This window comes from Hevea brasiliensis, chromosome 10 (genome assembly GCF_030052815.1).
Source record: "Hevea brasiliensis isolate MT/VB/25A 57/8 chromosome 10, ASM3005281v1, whole genome shotgun sequence".
NCBI lineage: Eukaryota > Viridiplantae > Streptophyta > Magnoliopsida > Malpighiales > Euphorbiaceae > Hevea > Hevea brasiliensis.
In genome coordinates, this window is record NC_079502.1 from 16,776,849 (window position 1) to 16,796,509 (window position 19,661).

General features: G+C 31.4%; 2 protein-coding genes and 1 non-coding gene across 3 annotated transcripts; 1 reads left to right on the forward strand and 2 right to left on the reverse strand.

Annotated features, from left to right (window-relative positions):
- Positions 1 to 4,935: 4,935 nt before the first annotated feature.
- On the reverse strand, positions 4,936 to 5,748 carry LOC131169339 (glycine-rich cell wall structural protein 1-like). Its single transcript, XM_058128555.1, has one exon. It carries the CDS (start codon positions 5,746 to 5,748, stop codon positions 4,936 to 4,938), a length of 813 nt encoding a protein of 270 aa, XP_057984538.1.
- An 8,369-nt stretch (positions 5,749 to 14,117) lies between these two features.
- LOC131170182 (small nucleolar RNA R71) lies at positions 14,118 to 14,224 on the reverse strand. The gene has a single exon (XR_009141118.1). It is a non-coding gene; the product is annotated as a small nucleolar RNA R71 (small nucleolar RNA).
- A 697-nt stretch (positions 14,225 to 14,921) lies between these two features.
- On the forward strand, positions 14,922 to 18,821 carry LOC131169340 (uncharacterized). The gene is made up of 4 exons (XM_058128556.1): positions 14,922 to 15,307; positions 15,428 to 15,875; positions 18,641 to 18,668; positions 18,760 to 18,821. The coding sequence occupies exons 1-4, from the start codon at positions 14,922 to 14,924 to the stop codon at positions 18,819 to 18,821; spliced, it is 924 nt and encodes a 307-aa protein (XP_057984539.1).
- Positions 18,822 to 19,661: the final 840 nt, after the last annotated feature.

A 19,661-nucleotide genomic window follows, 5' to 3' on the forward strand; every position in this document is an offset into this window, starting at 1 on the left:
GGACCACTTCTTTAAGGATTCAATGGGAATTATCAAATTAACAACATACATTTTCCTAACCAAAAAAATTGATAGACCACACTACTTATTGCTTCTTTATGAACGGTATAATGGGGAAAGATTATATAAAATTCTATCATTATATATTATAGGTAAAATTAGGTAATTTCACCTCTCTAAAAACCTCATAAAGATTAAAGATCCTAATTTCTAAGTGCTAGCTACAATCTTTAAGTCTACAAGGATCTAAAACATCATATGTAAGTGTTGCCAAAAGGTTATTGCTCTTTAATATTATCTTAATTATTGCTTTTTGTTCTGAAGTTTAGTTAGTCTCTTTCGTTTGGTCAGAGGACCCAATAAAGGCTACAAGAAGACAAGAATCACGAGTAAGAGTGAGAGGAAAAAAAAATCTTTATCTAAAAAGTTTTGAGAGAATTTTGGTGAGAGGAAGAAACCTCTTTATGTAAGAGAGTAAAAGAGTAAGAAAATATAGATGAGATAGAGAGACAGGTGAGCATACCTGTTAGTTTACTGGATTAGCCACATCAACAAGAAATACATAAATTGGCTATTGTAGGTAATATGGGTTTTATGTTACTTTTGCTGTTGTTTAGGAGGTTTTAAGTTAAAAATTAAAATTTATGTACATCATTCTCAAAATTCATGTACTATAAGTGAAATTTACCCTATGATATTTTGAAGGTTTTCAAGTCAAAGGAATTGCTTAATTGGAACAGTAAAACTGAATGGTTGTTTACGTGTTGCAAGCTCATTTCATATCATTTTGGATATCGACTTCTTAAGATCATATCTTTATGGCTTTTCATGATAATTTGGTTCCATTCTGTTATTTTTTTGCCTCTTTTTCCCCTTTTTTTTAATGCATTTTGTTAATTAATTCTAACTTTGTATTCGAACTTCCAACATTGATATCACAACTTAACCATCTATACTCAAAGTTCTCAAATTTTCATATCTATGTTTTGTTCATATGGTGAATTTGTCTTATTCCTACGACACCTTTGGAAGGATTGCCTAAACTTCAACTTTATGTTATTGTCAATCTAAATTCCATGACTTTGAAAAAAATATGACAAGGAATGGAAAAAGAAATTCTCATACGTGTGGGACTTGCTTGACAATGGGTACTAAAATTTGCTAAATGAGAATTCACAATCTTCAATTTGCAGATAAGGAAATGAAATTATAAAATCAGTAGTTGTATAATTGATAGATTAAGGATCAAGAAAAAGTGTCATTTTGCTCTGTAATGTAGTGCTTATTTGCTCTGTAATACAGTGCTTATATCAATTTTCATCTAACCACTTTTCCTTTTTTTCTTTTTATTTTATAAACAAGTAACCATTCATCATCAAAACAAAGGCAGTAATTGTTTTTGCATTGCATCTGACATTTTGAAAGCTTATTTTCCCCTCAAAAGTTTTCCTCTTCATTCTTCTTTGATTGCAATAAGAAACTTCTCTGTAGATTTTGTATAGTATTAATGGAATGTATTTTTTATTCTATTCATTTTATGGCTTGTCCTAAAGCACTTGCACAATCTTCTCCGCTCTTGATTTACTGCCCTTGAGATATTCACTAAGAATATGCTACTGGTAAGAATCTCCCTCAACTATATATTTCAAGAGAAGAGAAGAAGGTAAATGGAGAGAAAGAAAGAAAGAGATGGAGGAATATTAGAGAGAGAGCTTCACTGGCACTGTAATGATATTGACTGCAGTCTCCTCGGTAAGGTCACACAGAGCATAAAGAGAGAGAAAATTAATCATATGTAGATTATTTTTATGTAAAAAGTCCAGCTTGTACATGACATGTATGCAGTTCAACAGAGATCTCACTAGACTCTGGTTTCAAGGACTTTTCCAATTGCATTTTTTAAATGGAAAGTCAATTGTCACTTTTTTATTTTTTAAAAAAATTGATCATAAATTTTTTTTAACATGTTGACCCTAGAAAATTTTTTTCTAGATTCGCCACTGCCTGAGGCCATTACAAGAGAAGGTCCATTATTACATTAAGCTCAACTGAGCCCACCAAATATAGGCCCACACCCAAGTAAAGAAACCTTAAATTGTAATGGAAAATTGAAACAAGACCTATGACCGAATAACACAAATAAAAGCAACAACAAAGAGGAACATAGAGGAACCCATTTATAGATGCCTTGCATGGCTTAGAGATTGATTAAAGAGCAAAAGAGAACCTCTTCACCACTGTCATCATCTGTTTCTTCATGGAAGCAAGCAATCGATCTAACCCCAGGCCAAGGCAACATAAAAACCTCCAGATCATCATAGATTCAGCTGAGGAAGGGGTGGCAAAGCTCATTAGTGACCCACTTGTGGCTTACAGGCCAACATTGAACCTGGCGAGATACCAACCTTTTAAAGAACCTCCTCTCGCTGTTTTAAACCCAGGAGAAACACATAGGTCCCTGAACTCCAAAAACCCTATGGCACAAAATCAAGCATAAATAGGGAAAAAAAAAACAAAATAGCTCAAATAACCCTTAACTTGAAAGTTCTAGTTATAAAAACACAATAAAAAAACAATGTAAACACCAGGTAGGGAAGGAATTCATGCCAAGTCAGAGGAAACAAAGCCTTCCCTTACCCTTGAAGGGTAGGAGAAGACTGGCGAATGACTTTAAAAGAGAAATCTCTCCGTAAAAGGTAACAGATAAATTAAGGGAAATTTTCTCTCTCATTGAGAAAGAGAGCTTGGCTCTTAGAGGGAGAAGAGTTCAAAAAAAAATTTTCAGACAAAAGGCTTATTTTGTCTCTTAAAATATGAGCCAATAGTTATACAAGTTCTTAAAGTGTTTTAAGGTTCAAACAAGCCCTTCAAATCTTAAAAAATATCAAATAAGTCCTTCAAATTTTTAAAATAGATCAAATGAGCCCTTTTACTATTTTGAGGATAAATAGACCCTTTAATTTTTAAAAATAGATAAAAAACACCGAATTATAATTTGTTTCTAATATAAATTTAGTTTAGTTAATGCATAAGATCTTTTAGTGCTCGACGTCCTCTTCAACAATTCTACGTATCTGATTTACAACAACTTAGTAAGTATCTACTGCATCATGAGGCAAATTAATAAGTTGTTTTTTGCCGAATGATTAAGAAATTTCTTTATGGATTCATCTTCTTCATCATAGTTTTTATAGAGAGGTTTCTTGAACCAATCGATAAAGAACAACTTATCAATGTGCTCTAAGATTTAGTAGATATCCATTGTATGTTGAAAATCAAATGCATATAAATGCCAGTGAGAACCCTATTCTCTAAAAAATCTTCGTGCGTGGTCTTAACTTGATTTATATTAGAGGTAAATTTTAGTTCATTTTTTTATCTATTTTTGAAAGTTGAAGTACTTATTTGCCCCCAAGTACTTATTTAATTTATTTTTAAAAAAATTAAAAAACTTATTTGATTTTTTTTAAAATGTTAAAGGATTTAATCGGAACTCAAATATTTTAAGGATTTATATAACTATTTAATATAACTTTAAAAGCCAAAATAGGAGTTTTGTAAATTTTTTATATTGTACATGGTAATTTAGGTATTCTTTCATGGAATAGATATTCCGTAGTTTCACAAATTTGTAGAAATTAATAAAAAATTTTCACACTTAAGAATGATTATACTATTATATCATCTACCTATTTTTTGAACTAAATATGGCCTATGTGTAAATTTTCAAAATTCAATTGATCAATACATCTCCTTTGGTCTTGCTATTGTTATTTTTTATTTGTTATTTCTTTTATTTAGACTCTAGTTGATTTATTTTTCTATACAATTACGAGAGAATATCATTCACTAACTAAAGAGTTTAAAGGAAAACATTTTATAAGTTATGGCTATAGAAACAATGAAAGCGGTGAAAAGAAGATAAAATGAGTTGCAAATGAGATGGTGAAGCAAATAAAACGGCACTGTGTGTGTATCACGGAATAAATTTATAAAAATATATAAAATAATAAAAAATATAATAAAATTATTATTATTATTATTATTATTATTATTATTATTATTATTATTATTTCTTTTTTAAATATAAAAATTTAGATATTAATTATAATATAATATAGAGATAAATAAATAAGTTACATATTTCTAACAATAAACGGGTTGAGTAACAGATGAGATCAGTTGAGCTATGTTCTTCTTCCTTATTCAAATCTAGTATATTAGAATATATTTTATGATTATTTGATTTTATTATAAAATAAAATTATTATGAAATATAAAATAATTTAATAAAATTTTATAATTTATCTTATGAGATTTTATAAATTGACTTTTTTCAAAATATTTAATTACAAAAATTTTATTTATTAAAAAAAAATAAAATTTCTTCACTAAAAAACACAGATTATCTTTTAAAAATTTAATAATTAAATTATATATGATAAATTTTATTAAAAAAATTATATCTATTAAATTTTTTTAAAAATATTACACCCATTTCTCTTATGTAAAGAAATTTTTTTATTAAGTTAATAATTTTTTTATAATTAATTATTTAAAAAAAGAATTATTTAAAAAAATTCATGAGATGGTTTATAAATTTATACTAAATTATTTTATTTTTTTAAGAAATTAATTTTAAAGTAATTTAAAATAATTTAAAAATTAATATTAATAAAAAAGCTGATTATTGAACGGATTTCTATCTAAATCGGTTGAATTAAATTTTTAAAACACTGCTAATTCATGATAACATTTCCAAATTGTCGATAACAACACGAAACCCAATTATTGGGTAGCAACAATTGCACTGACGTTTAAAAGAAAACAAGAATACGAAAGGATGTTTTACTCTGCAAGCTTCTAAATCTCTGTTTCAGTTTGCATTGAAACTTCACAAATCACTAAAAAAGACTGGTTTTGAAATAAAATTCTTTATTTGCCGCCACCATTGCCGCCACCAGAACCACTGCCGGATCCTTGACCAGCACCAGCTCCAGCTCCGACTCCAACTCCTATGCCAATGCCAATTCCAAATCCTCCACCACCTCCAACACCACCACCACCATTTCCTCTCCCTCCACCACCTCCGGCTCCCCCTCCAGCTCCAAAGCCTCCACCATGACCTGAACCACCACCAAGACCACCTCCACCACCACTTCCTCCTCCACCACCACCTCCAGCCCCACCTCCAACACCACCACCTACACCACCTCCAGCTCCAAAGCCTCCACCATGACCTGAGCCGCCACCAAGACCGCCACCGCCACCTCCACCACCTCCTCCTCCTCCACCACCACCACCTCCAGCGCCACCTCCAACTCCACCACCTACACCACCTCCTGCTCCAAAGCCTCCTCCGTGACCTGAGCCACCACCTAGACCACCTCCACCGCCTCCCCCTCCACCTCCACCTCCTCCTCCACCACCACCAATTCCTCCTCCAGCTCCACCACCTACTCCTCCTCCAGCTCCAAAGCCTCCTCCATGACCCGATCCACCCCCAACACCACCTCCACCACCACCACCAAAGCCACCACCTCCACCAAATCCACCTCCACCTCCTAGTCCACCTCCACGTCCACGACCATAGCGACCGCCACATCGTCGGCCCCATCCACAGTAGTTATCATCATTGCGAAACCTAGTTTCATCAACTCTTTGATCGGCAAGGGTGATTGCACCCAAATGAAAAACAACACATAAGAAAAGCAGCAGAAAAGAAGCCCATTTTGGAGAGGCACCCATAGCTTCACTGATGCAAAAGAACTCAGTTTTTGATTGATCATTTCCTGGAGAAAAGATATCCTTATATAGGGTCCATGCCCACTTGCCAATTTGGGCATGTCCACTGAAGAGCCATTAATTGGTGCATGTCCATTCAACGCTCTGGAACCGTTGGGTAGAGCATTTAAAGCTCCATGGAGAAGGCTCAATCTGCATGCAATTCTAATGCATGGTATAATTGTACTCTTATACTAAAACACATAACAATTTTACTGTTATTAAAAAACAGTAAAAAGTCTCTATTATCCTTACTTTACTTTTTGACATCATTACCTCCACATGGCAATCTACCGTACATGTTGAATATTTTTTTTTTAATTTTCATTTATATTATAAATATTTAAGAAAATATAATAATTTTCAATATTATAAAATATACACATATATTAAACCATTAGACTGCTAATATAATGACTTTTAGATTTAGATTTTTATTTTTATTTTTATTTTTATTTTTATTTTTATTTTAAAAATTTTATAAGATTTTAATTTTTGAATTTATTAATAACATAAATATTATAATTTTTAAAAATTTTATACTCTCTCTAATGGTGATATAAAGAAAAAAAATTGTTAATTTTAAAATAATAAAGACAACAATATATTTTAAAATATAAAAATAGTATTATATTATTAATTTTATTTTAATTGAATAAATAAATAAATAAATAAGTCATGATAAGTAGAAATTAAAACCCCATTTATAAAATAATAATAAAATTATAGAACATGCGTATGAAAATTATATACAAAAATCATTGAATTGTGAAGAAACATTAATGCTTTTAGATGAGATATAATTTAGTGGAGAACATTCAGTATTTATCTCATGATTTGAAAGTAAAAAAAATATTGCCATAGATACAGTGTATTAAAATATTGATTCACTAGCCAATATGATACGCTATGCCTTCGTCATATTTGCATAATTTCAAAGAAAAAATAATGACACATGCTCCATAGATTCATTCATATTTAAGTTAATATATTTTAAAGTTGGGAACAATTTCATCAACTTATATTGTAATTATTGTATTAAATATTTCTGTTTTGTTGAAAATCTCAAATATCCATTTTGGACATTTTCAAAGTAATGAATAACAAAAAAGGCCACCACATTCACCCTATATTCAAAAGTTAGAGCTATGAAATTGCATCTCTTTATTTAAATATAAATTTATATATACAAAAATAACTATATTATTAATGTTATATAATATGATTATATATGATAAAAATTTACAATACAACCAATGCCTCTATCTTAGTGGTACTGGAGTGGTCTTCAAGGCTGTTAAGTCTCAACTTCGAGTCCCAATTAGACCCAATTATACTAAAAAAATTACTATACAAAATAAATCATAAATAAGTTGATAAAAAAATTAAAAGACATTTAAAGGATTTTACATTTTAAAAATAATAATTGAATTTCAACACAATTCTAATAAAATAAGTATTTAATAAAATTTTCATACACTCTAATCATATTTGTATTACTGAAAAAGTTTATATTGTTATTTTTAATTAATTTAATATTCAATGACATAAAGGAGGAAAGATATTAATAAAAATAAAAGCAGAGATTAACTAAATGTCTGTCAATGTAAACTATAAAAAATAGTTAACTCAAAATTCAACAAAATTAGTCACTTTCATTTATTATTTTTTTTCTTTTCCTAACTTTTATATATTAATTTAAAAGGATTTATTTTTACTTTATTTTTATTATCATCATCAATTACAATATAGTTATAAGTGTTTATATATATATATATATATATATATATATATATATATATATATATATATATATATATATATATATTTATTGTGTTATATATATTATACATTTTAGAGAATTTAACTCAAAATCGTTTAGAGTGAAAAAAGAGAATTCATACAGTCGATTTTAAATTTTTGACATAAAAATTTAATTAAGTCAAATTGAGTTTATATATTGTGTTAACCCGGTGCATGCCACGGTTATTTGTGCCTGTTTCAACCGTTCAAGAGTTAATGGAACAGTCAGCAGCTCAATGATATTATTAATCTATGCCGGCGAGTCAAAAATAGACAGTTGGTGTAGCTGGAACAATTATGTGAGGAAATGGCCGCTGGATTTCTCTAAGCTATGCCTTTGCGTGGACTTCAATTAGTCAACTGTGCGACTTGAGCTATTTACTGGCCATTATACAGGTATTGACATCTTTCTTTTGATTTAGATATCTTTGTCAACCCAATTACTCCTTATCTGCATGGTAGGTGAAGATCTGAAACTGAAACAGTCCATATAAATGCCTTGGGTCAAAGCTTTCTAGCTAGTAGGTGTTTTTACGTCCATTGCTTCAGCACATTTAATAGTAAGCACTAATGTTCAAGCCTCACAATTTAGATAAATGAATGCCCAGTGATCTCTCTTGCTATTTACTAATTAGAATCATAATCTCTCTCTCCTCACCTCTTCTTCTTCTTTTTTTTTTTTTTTTTTTTTTTTTTTTTTTTTTTCTGTTTGTTTGTTGAAATTTGATAATTTAAAATTTAAATCTTATAAATTTTAGTAAAATGAGTATAAGGAAGCTGAGCCGAGCTTTGAATAGAGTTCAAGCTCATGCATTAAATTTTTTACTACATTTAAGCTCAAACTCGTTTTGAGCTTTAAGTTAACGCTCAAACTTGAATAGCTTAAATTTTATATCAAGTTTAACTCATATGTAGTTTGTTTATTGAACTCACAAATTAAGTATGTATTAATTTAGCCTGTTTATTAAGCTTGCATAGCTCCACCTATATTTAAATTGTTTATTGAACTCTTGAGCTCGAGTTCATGCTCATTAATCCTGATTAGTCAAATTATTAAAAACCAATTATGAAAAATTATTATTTAATCACTGTATTTTAATGAAACTAACTATTTAATCTATATATTTTAAAAAATGTACTATTTAATCCTTGTATTTTACTTTTATTAAATTATTTAGTGCTTCTATCAAATTTTTCATTATTCATGCTATTCAAACTACTATTTAGTCCCTCTATTTGAAGTAAACTAATTAGTTGATTCTTGTATTTTGAAAAATACTACTATTTAGTCTCTCTATTTTAGTGAAACTAATTAGTTAGTTTATGTATTTTGAAAATATAGTGTTTTGAAAAATATATTGAATAAAAATAGAAATTTTGCTATATGAAGACTAAATCTCTGAATTTATATATATATATATATATTTTAAAAAATCTAATTCCTTGGACATTATTTTTATGTTTTTTCTACTAAAAATAATTTTTCTTGATTATTTAGAAATTGAAGGAAACTAATTAATTTTTTTGTACAGAAAGCTTGTACATTTTTCTCAACAGATGAAAAGAAAGGGAGAATGAGGGAGAGAAAGGTATGGGTGTAAAGAAAAAGAAATATGGAGAGAGAAATAAGAGACGATAAAATAGAAATAAGGAGGAAAAGATTATGGTAGTTTAGGTATAAAATAATTATGGGATTAAATAGTTAACGGAGTCAAATTATAGAGACTAAATAATATGTTTTTCTAAAATATAAGGATTAAATAATTAATTTTACTAAAATAGGAAAATTAAATAATAGTAAATAATGCATGGCTTGGACTTTGATTCCCAGCAAAACAAAACGTCACAGTACTATTACGATTTATTTTCTTATTTCAAGATTCATCACTTGTTAAAATAAAATGATCATCTTTTATAATATTCTTACTTAAATAATATGCATGGCACATGAATAATTTTGGACTGAAAGCTTTAATTTTTCCCTCACATATTATATTTAAGGAATTAAATATTCATTTATTTCTTAAAAAATAATTTATATATTAAAAATATTTTTTTTATAGAAAAAGTTTTTTAAATATTATTTTTTACAAAAATACTTTAATGTTAAACAAATGGTATATGGTTATGTTTTATATATATATATATATATATATATATATATATATATATATATATATATATATATATATATATATATATAAGTGTTTTCATATTTTAATACGATTATTAAAATTTAAAAAATAATTTCTTTTTGAAAATAAAATTATTTTTCTTAAAATGACTTAATTTTTTCTTTGACAAAAAAATATTTTTATTAATTTATTTTTCTGAGTGTTCCAAACACTAAAAAATGCATACAATGAAAAAAAAATCATGAATATGGATCAATTTCTAATAACTAAACAATAAACAAGGATTTTAGATGCAGAGAAAAAAATGTTAGTAAAAATAATATATCGATAAAAGAATAAAAAATAAAGATCATAGATCTTCAATATATTTGTTTCATACATTTTTTATGCGATTCCAACCAACACTACAAGAATTTGATAATTTAATTTATCAATGTACAATTTCATCTACACTAAATACTAATAATAAAATTTGTCGTTAAATTAAAAAAACGATGAAATGTTGAGGGCCTAAAATTATAGGTATAACAATAATTGTTTAAAAAAAAAAGGAAAAAAAATTCCTTTATTATTTTGCATTGGTGTATTTAATCTTTAAATGATATCGACTCCATTGCTAAATGTGAAAGGGAAAACGATCAATCTAGAGAAAAAGCGTCACTAATATATATATATATATATATATATATATATATATATATATATATATATATATATATATATATATATATATATATATATATATATATATAAAGCAGGCAAGTATTTTCAAGGTATTGACATGTGTCATTTTCTTTCATAATATTACTATGTGACTAACACATGACATTTTCTTAAATAGTCTTGCCACATGACATTCTCTATTATATGTAAGTGCTAGATTTATGAACTAAAATACTAGTTGATTTGGAAGACCTTTTCCTAATTTGAATATGATAAATATTCATTGATAGGATGGAGGCATATTTATTATATAGAGTAAAATTCTTATTTTAGTGTTATTCCTAAATTGAATAGAATTCCTAATCAAATTAAAATTAGAGTGACTAACACTATAAATAGGAGTATTGTGAGAAGGTTATTTGGCTTTACCCATGGAGATTGACATATATATATATATATATATATATATATATATATATATATATATATATATATATATATATATAAAGCAGGCAAGTATTTTCAAGGTATTGACATGTGTCATTTTCTTTCATAATATTACTATGTGACTAACACATGACATTTTCTTAAATAGTCTTGCCACATGACATTCTCTATTATATGTAAGTGCTAGATTTATGAACTAAAATACTAGTTGATTTGGAAGACCTTTTCCTAATTTGAATATGATAAATATTCATTGATAGGATGGAGGCATATTTATTATATAGAGTAAAACTCTTATTTTAGTGTTATTCCTAAATTGAATAGAATTCCTAATCAAATTAAAATTAGAGTGACTAACACTATAAATAGGAGTATTGTGAGAAGGTTATTTGGCTTTACCCATGGAGATTGGCTTTGCCCATTGAAGAGAGTCGTTTTGCCTATTGAAGAGAGTAGTTTTCAGCTCATGGTGTGAGGTTATCGCCCATTGTAGCAAAGGCTTTGCCAATTGCTGAGGATTTAGCTTTGCCTATTGATGAGGGACTCTTGCCCATTGTAGTCCCATTGAGGAAAAGAGATTTTGTCCTAAGGTGCAAAAAGGACATAATTGAAGGCATGAACACCCATGATGAACTCTATTTCAGTAGGCCCAAAATATAAGACTTAGAACTTTATTGTTATAAGAGCTCATTTCTATTAGAATGAGAATTGCATGGAGCAATTTCTCTCTGTTTTTATTGCGTGAAGTATTACAATAGGGTAATACAAGTTGACACTAAATAGAAGAATAGAGCCATATATAAACCAAAGAAAAAGAGTAGAAAAAAATAAATTTGTATTCTTTAGCATAATTTTAGCAACACAAAGGAGAGAAAAGTGGTCTTTTCTTTGTGATTCTATATTGGTGTTTTTCCTCGATGTGATTTTGATCTTATTAAGGTGCTTTCATCAGGAACTTTATTTTCTACAATTTCTTTGGAAATTATTTGTGATAAACCCATTTTATATATGTATTTTAGAGTAGTTTTGCATCCATTTTGCTCTTTTTAGTTTAGTAATTTTATGCTTTTAGTGCTTATTTTGCTTAATTTATTAATTTTAGTTTCATTATATTTGATTTTTAGAATTTTAATATTTTTGATAAGTTTTAATAAGGTTTAAAGGCAAAAAGGTCAATATAGAAGAAATTCAAAGTGATTTGGAAGCTTAAAGTAGTGTAAAAAATGAAGAAAATTTGCCTAAGGAAGAAGACCAGCCGAGATTTTCAAGAGCTTCAACATGCCTCGTGTTGAAGGTCATATGAAGATAAGAGTCAGCCAGCAGGAATCCACATGAGGCATATAGATTCAACACTGGGTCGTGCAGACAGAGATTTTGGAACAAAATCTGCCGAAAGTTTCAAGGACTTCAACATGCCCCATGTAGCTGGTCGTCCAGAATCTAAAAGCTCCTCCTCCGAATCAACATGAGGCATATTGAAAATAACTTAAATCAACATGAGGCATGTGGGATGGCACTGGTAGATTTGCTGACATGGAAAAATTTTCTCTTTTCACACCTTTTACACCTTTTGTCTTTATCCCTTTAGAGACTATTTTTAGGGCAAAGTTTGAGGGGATATATAAGCATCATGTTCTCATTTTTACCATAAGGAGAAAGAGAGGGAAAAATCAAAGGAAGAAGGAAAGAAGGAACCACGCCATTTCTGGAGGAAGGACACTTGCAGAGTGACATTTCCAGCTTCCATTTTCAAATATTTGAATTCTCTTCTTCTGGGTTCTTTTATTTTTAGCCTTATTTTTATGTTTTCTTACTCTATTTCATATTTTCTACTTGTAAACACAAGCATGAGTAAGTAGATACTTAGGATTTCAGAGTTGGGTGTAATGATTTAAGTTTTATTTGTGGATTTGGATTGGTTTTAATCAGATTTTAGTATATATAAGTTTTGATTCTTATTTCGTGTGCTTATTTACACACTCATTATTAGTACCCTTTGGGTTTTATTCTTAATCTTAGATTGAAGGACCAAGAGGTGAAAATCTATGATAGATAATCAAGATAATGAACTTAATATTAGAAATAAACTAGTGGGTTAAGAGGAATTTCAAGTTGATTAAAGTGCTTAAAGGGTTTTGGGTAATTAAACATTGCATGAGAATGAGGTTTAGTTTCCTTTAAAATACTATTTAGTTTGCTTGAAAGAGAAATTAAAGGAAATCAGAATCAACTTCCTTTAAACTTGTATTTCCCTTGATCTTGGTTTTGCCTATCCAAATCCCAATGAAATTTTCTTCATGAACCTCAACTCTAGAATCAATCTTTACCATTAATTAATTAAATCTTCAGTTACTTGCTGAAATTTTAGTAAATTAGTATAGTGCTTAGAAATTTAATTGCTTATTTCATTATAATTTCCTTATTTTTTCCAATTTAATTTGCTGCATCTTTTGCTCTACTTTTTGGCACAAATTATTGATAGCCCAAATAATCATGACTTTTATAGTTTGGTACTCAAACAACAAATCTCTGTGGGACGATATCTTTTCTTTACTACTTGAACGGCCCGTATACTTGCGGAGTACGCATCAAGTTTTTGGCGCCGTTGCCGGAGATTTGTTTTTGTTTGATATTAGACAATTGATTGTTTAGTTAATTTGGGCATTTTATTTTTTATTTTAATTTCTTTTCTCTTTCATTTTACTTTGAGATTTTCTTATTTTGGTTTTTTAGGTACATATCTTTTATATGAGAAGAATAAAAAGTGTAGAAATTGATTTAATTTTTGATCCTGAGATTGAAAAGATAGCTAAAGCTTTGAGAGCAGAGTCTAAAAGAAGAAAAGCTGAACTCAGAATTCAAAGACAACAAGAGCAATAACAAGAGCAACAAGTGATAGAAGCTATGGCAAACAACAACAACAGATCAATTAAGGATCATGCTTTTCCTAGTTTTGAAGATTTTTGACCAAGTATTACAAGGCCTAGAGTGGAAGTGAATAATTTTGAGTTGAAGCCCTCACTTTGTCAAATGGTTCAATAATCACAGTTTGGGGGAGGTCCCACTGAGAGTCCACATGTGCACCTCGCACATTTTCTTGAGATTAGTGACATGCTGAAGAAAAATGGAGTGTCAGATGATGCCATCCGGCTAAGATTATTTCCTTTTTCTTTAAAGGATCGTGCCAGGGAGTGGTTGCATTCATTACCTCTAGGTTCAATAACTACTTGGGGTGAGTTGTCACAAGCTTTCTTGGTTCAATACTTTCCTCCCAGTAAGACTGCAAAATTGAGAAATGAATTAACTTCTTTCAGACCAAGGGATGATGAGAGTCTCTATGAAGCATGGGAGAGATATAAAGATCTTAAAAAGAGATGTCCACATCATGGAATCCCTAAATGGATGCTAGTTCAACATTTCTACAATGGTGTTTCTCCAGCAATTAGAAGTATAATTGATGCATCTTCAGGAGGGGATCTTATGGAGAAGTTAGAAGACAAAGCTTATTCAGCATTAGATAAAATTGCTTATAATAATTATCAATGGAGCTGTGAAAGAAATGAAATGAAGAAACCATCAGCTGGTGTATTTGAGTTAAATGCCATGAGCATATTCAATGCCAAATTTGATGCTTTAACGAGAAAAATGGATAAGTTAAGCATGAAGGTTGATTATTCAATTGGAGGATCTAGTTATATAGAAGATATTAGTGCAGGAAATATGCATTGTATCAATGATTTTCTTTCTTATGGGCAAGAGTTTGAAAATAAGCAAGTTGATTTTGTTGGGAATTATAATCAGAAGCCAATTGGTAATCTTTTTTCTGCTACATATAATCCAGCATAGAGGAACCATCCTAACTGTTCTTAGGGAGGTCGATAAGGACAGCAGTAACAGAATTATCAACAACCTCCTAATTTTCAGCAATAATAGCATAATTTTTAGCAAAACAGAGTACCATATGGATTTCCACCACAAAGGAATCAAAATGCTCCTATTCCACAACCACCAGTTTAGTTTTCAGACCAAGATTCAATTTTGAAGTTTGTGATGGAGAATTTCTTAGCTGCTCAACAGAAATAAGGAGAAATGATTCAACAATTAACTTCAAGAATAGATCAGCTTGCTGCTCATAATAGAATGTTGGAAAACCAAATAGCTCAACAAGCAAGTTCTTCTAGCAAAACACAAGGAAAACTTCTAAGTGAGCCAGAGAATCCTAGAGAACATTGCAAGATAGTGATCCTAAGGAGTGGGAAAATTATGGGAGAAGGAAAGAAAGATGAGGTAGAAGAGGAAAAGAATAAAGAAGATGAAGACAAGAATGAATATACTTCAAATCATGATGAAGTTAATGAGGAAGCAAACAAGAAGAAGGAAGTTGAAAAAGAAGAAGAGGAAAAGTATGTGCCTCCACCACCATATAAGTTGCCATTGCCATATCCTCAGAGGTTTCAGAAAGCAAAGCTAGATAAGTAGTTTGGAAAATTTTTGAAAGTTTTGAAGAAGTTATACATCAACATTCCATTTACAGATGTAATTTCTCAAATGCCCTCATATGCTAAGTTCTTGAAAGAAATTTTGTCAAATAAGAGGAGACTAGAAGATTATGAAACTGTGGCATTAACAGAGGAGTGTAGTGCTCTCTTGCAGAATAAGCTCCCACCGAAATTGAAGGATCTAGGAAGTTTATCTATTCCTTGTCATATTAGGGATACTAGTATTGATAAAGCATTGTGTGATCTTGGAGTTAGTGTTAGTTTGATGCCACTCTCCATTTGTGCAAAGTTGAAGGTTGGAGAATTGAAGCCAATAACAATTTTTTTGCAATTGGCTGATAGATCTATCAAATATCCAGTAGGAATTTTGGAGAATGTACCCTTAAAAGTTGGAAAATTTTTCATTCCTGTGGATTTTGTGGTTCTTAAAATGGAAGAGGATATTCACATACCTATCATTTTAGGAAGGCCTTTTTTAGCCATAGCAGGGGCTATAATTGATGTGAAGAATGGTAGATTGACATTAAAAGTTAGAGAAGAGGAGGTAGAATTTAATTTGAATCAAGCTTTGAAGAAACATCATGAAGTTAACCCTTGTTTAAGGGTGGATGTTATTGATGAGTGTCGACACCATATTTTGGTCGATCCCCAAAATCAATAAAACTTCGAAACCGATCCCCAGTACTAAATCTCCCTGTGACAGCTAATCACATTTCCGATCCCACTTTGATAGACAGTCACATTTCCGATCTCTCCTCACAAAGAATTGAATCAATGCTAAGTCCTCACATCAGTCAAAGCCTTACCGATCTCTCAAACCCATTGTCGAATCTCCGGACCAGTCAAGTATATTCCTGATCTCTGTTGACAAACGAAATGAACTGACACTAGATCTTTTCTTACTAGTTTTATTGCCGATCTCCCTTTCAAAAGTTTAAGAGCTAAGGTTTTGGTCCGGTTTAATGAGGATTCCGGTCTTAAGTGTTCAAGTCAAATTTCCAATTTTAATCAAGTCTCGTTCAACATTTCTTCCCTATCGATCTCATGTTTAATGTGCTTTCCGATCTCTTACGCTTAGATTAATAATTGCATTTAGTTCTTGTTTTGCTATGCTCAGACAATCAAATACTTAGGCAATTCAGAGATTTTCCAATCACATCCAATCATTGAACAAAGAGCGATTTCATTTCATACCAACATTTGTACAAGCCCCCAGCCTGATCTACATTTTGCTCATTTTCTCTCTGACCCTCGGCATCGCTCATTTTCAAAAGAAATAAAGAATTTAAACTAAAAGAAAGATCAAAGCCCTTACCGGAATCTGATCGGCGTCGGAAGAACTTGAGAAAACGAGAGGATTTTGGGTTTGTTCGCGAGAAACTGAAAATGGAATAAGAGAGCAACTGGCTAACCCCACCCCCTATTTATACTCGTCCGAGCATTTAATGCTCACGATGTTCCGAACATCAGATCGGTTAGCGGGACTCGCCAGCTATTCTGACACGTCTCACGCATATTCCCAAGATTCCATAAAGAGATCGGTTAATTATAGAGCGGCAGATCCAGGTGTTTCAAATTACGGATCGGATAAGTGTCATTCAGGTAAAGAATCAGATCGGATAATCATATTAGAGCTCGGAAAATAATTAATAAGATAATAATTGACAAAATAAAATCTTTATTTCCAAAAGATCGGATTACATCATTTGGGCGATCTCAAGAGATCGGAGTACATTTCCAAAAGTCAGATTACATAATTTGGGCGATCTAAAGATCGGAATACATTAGAGATCTGATTACATCAAAAGGCCGATCTCTAAAAGATCAGCGGAACATCCTATCTAAAGAGGCCTGTGTCAATAGTCAACATTGTGACTGATCCAAAGGGGTGTCACCGACCAGAACCGAGGCGCTGTCGAAACACCCAATGTGGAGGGAAGCCGCTGTCGGAACACCCAATGTGGTGAGAAGTCAAATAAACTTGGAAGAGCAACCGTCAAGGGTCGGCAAAACATCAACAATTTGCTCGGTCAAAATCGGTTCGCCGATTATGCCAGTTGAACGACTCGAGATCGATACAATCGAGGTCCGCAATCCAGATCGGTTAATTGATTTAGTTCTCTCACCATCATCAGATAAGGTCATCACGATTATTCGATCACCAGGGTCATGAGTTTTCAGTCGGAGAATAAAAAGGTCCATCCAAAAAGATAAAAAACCACAATCCTGCCGGAACAACTACTGAACGATCGCCGAATAACTAGAATAGGAAAGTAAAGAAGAAAAGAGGAAAATCAGATGGAGAAAGTTTTGGGTTAGGGGGTATATATAGGGGGAAATCAAGCATTTATTGTGAAGGTAAAACGGCTTGACGCCGAATTGAGGGGAATTAATGCTTTGACCGGACCGGGCCTGGTTAAGGGAAGTATTGGAATAATAGAGATTGGAAGAGGGAAGATCGGCATGAAAGATCGGAGAAGGACCATGTTAAGAAGATCAGAAAGCAAGAGAGAACAGAAAATGAAAGGGCGCCTACTGCTGTCACCATAATCAGAACCGAGGTAGTTAAAGTATTGCCAGGTAAAATCTCAACCGCACGCCCCAGAATCGCCCACTTTTCTAACATGCGCTGTACATCCTAATCTCCACCGTTGATCCAACTTGTAAGGACGAGCTCAGAGCCCTTGGATCAAAGAAGAAGACGACAAAACCAGCGCCTTTCACTCCTAGCCCTCAGATCCCCCAGGACAAGAGAATTTGGGACCGTCAGATTAGAAGAAGAAAATGACAAATCTTCTAAAGAGGATCTCAGCCGTCCATTATGATCCTCTTTAATTCCTGAGCCTCAGATCATGTCCTTCAAAATCCTGACCCTCCATCTCCCTCAAAATAGATCCTGACCCTTCATGGGGAGCACCCGGTTCCTATAAATACCTGGATGAAAACTGTTCAAGGGGGACGAAAAAAAGAAAGAAGGTTGTTAATATAGTGGAAGAACTCTGAAATTTAATTCAGATTATTACTCTGCTTTCATAAGAAGAGCTTTTGGAACCAGTTTCCTAAAGTGTTTTCTTAAAAGATTTTGAACACTGGAACTTTTCATTTTCAGCTCGTTCATTATCCAGTGGCATTCCCATTTTTCAGTTCCTAGTTACCTGTATTTTTATTTCCGTCGTCCATGTTCAATCTCATTTAAACTCGGGTATAATTCTGACTCGATTGCATTTAGTGAAGTACTCTTTGTTTCAAGGTGGACCTTAGTCTCCTGGCTACCGACTTGCGATTTTATTACGTTCTGTGATTCTGTAGTTAGCTCACAAAATCCGACTTCTTACAGGTCAGTGTTCATATTGCCATTTTATTTAGTTCTTGTTTTGCGTATTTCCTTTTTTTTTTTTTTTTCTTTCATGCATGTTATTTTCTTTAAGGTCATATCACATTTGAAAATGCAAAGGTAGGTCGTGCTTCAGTTGGCTTCTACGTCGGCTAAATCATATTTTTGTTGATCTTTATTATTTTGGAACGCAAGTCATCTAGTTCTGAATAATATATAAGTGGTTAGGATAAAATAGGTAACTGTATTTTAGGGGTCTCTTTGAAAAAAAGAGGGTCTAAATAACACGTTAGGGAAAATAGCTAAATTGAATCGCTAGGCTGACGTAGAAGATAGGTCGTCATAACACCATAAGACGGAATAAAGATCAAATCTTAGATGAGTAAAATGGAACAGAGGGAATACTGGTAAGGCGACCACATGGGAGGTCGGTAAAATTCAGTCCGGCATCCCTTATTTAGTTACAAAATACCAATAAGTTAAAGGAAGCCTTATTACGACCCTTGGCATCTTTAAATACTAGAACTCTTAAACTTAGGTTCTTAAGATGTATAGCTGTGACCAAATTTCGAAGAGATCGGAGGAGAGTTCTTATCCGGTCTCAATTCAAAATTTTAATAAATACTTAATAGAGATCAGAGGAGAGTTCTTATCCTGTCTCAATTCAATTTTAATCTAACGAGTATCGGAGGGGAATTCTTATCCGGTCTTAACTCAAAATTTTAATAAATATTTAATAGAGATCGGAAGAGAGTTCTTATCCGGTCTCAACTCAAAATTTTAATAAATATTAAATAGAGATCGGAGGAGAGTTCTTATTCGGTCTCAACTCAAAATTTTAATAAATATTTAATAGAGAGCAGAAGAGAGTTCTTATCCGGTCTCAACTCAAAATTTTAATAAATATTAAATAGAGATCGGAGGAGAGTTCTTATCTGGTCTCAACTCAGAATTTTAATAAATATTCAATAGAGATCAGGGAGAGTTCTTATCCGG

Coding starts and splice junctions, on each gene's coding strand:
- LOC131169339 (XM_058128555.1), bottom strand. CDS start 5,748: ATGGGTGCCTCTCCAAAATGGGCTTCTTTTCTGCTGCTTTTCTTATGT.
- LOC131169340 (XM_058128556.1), top strand. CDS start 14,922: ATGATTCAACAATTAACTTCAAGAATAGATCAGCTTGCTGCTCATAAT. Junction 15,308..15,427: donor CAGAAAGCAAAGCTAGATAA/GTAGTTTGGAAA, acceptor GTCAAATAAGAG/GAGACTAGAAGATTATGAAA. Junction 18,669..18,759: donor CAAAATCCGACTTCTTACAG/GTCAGTGTTCAT, acceptor ATTTTCTTTAAG/GTCATATCACATTTGAAAAT.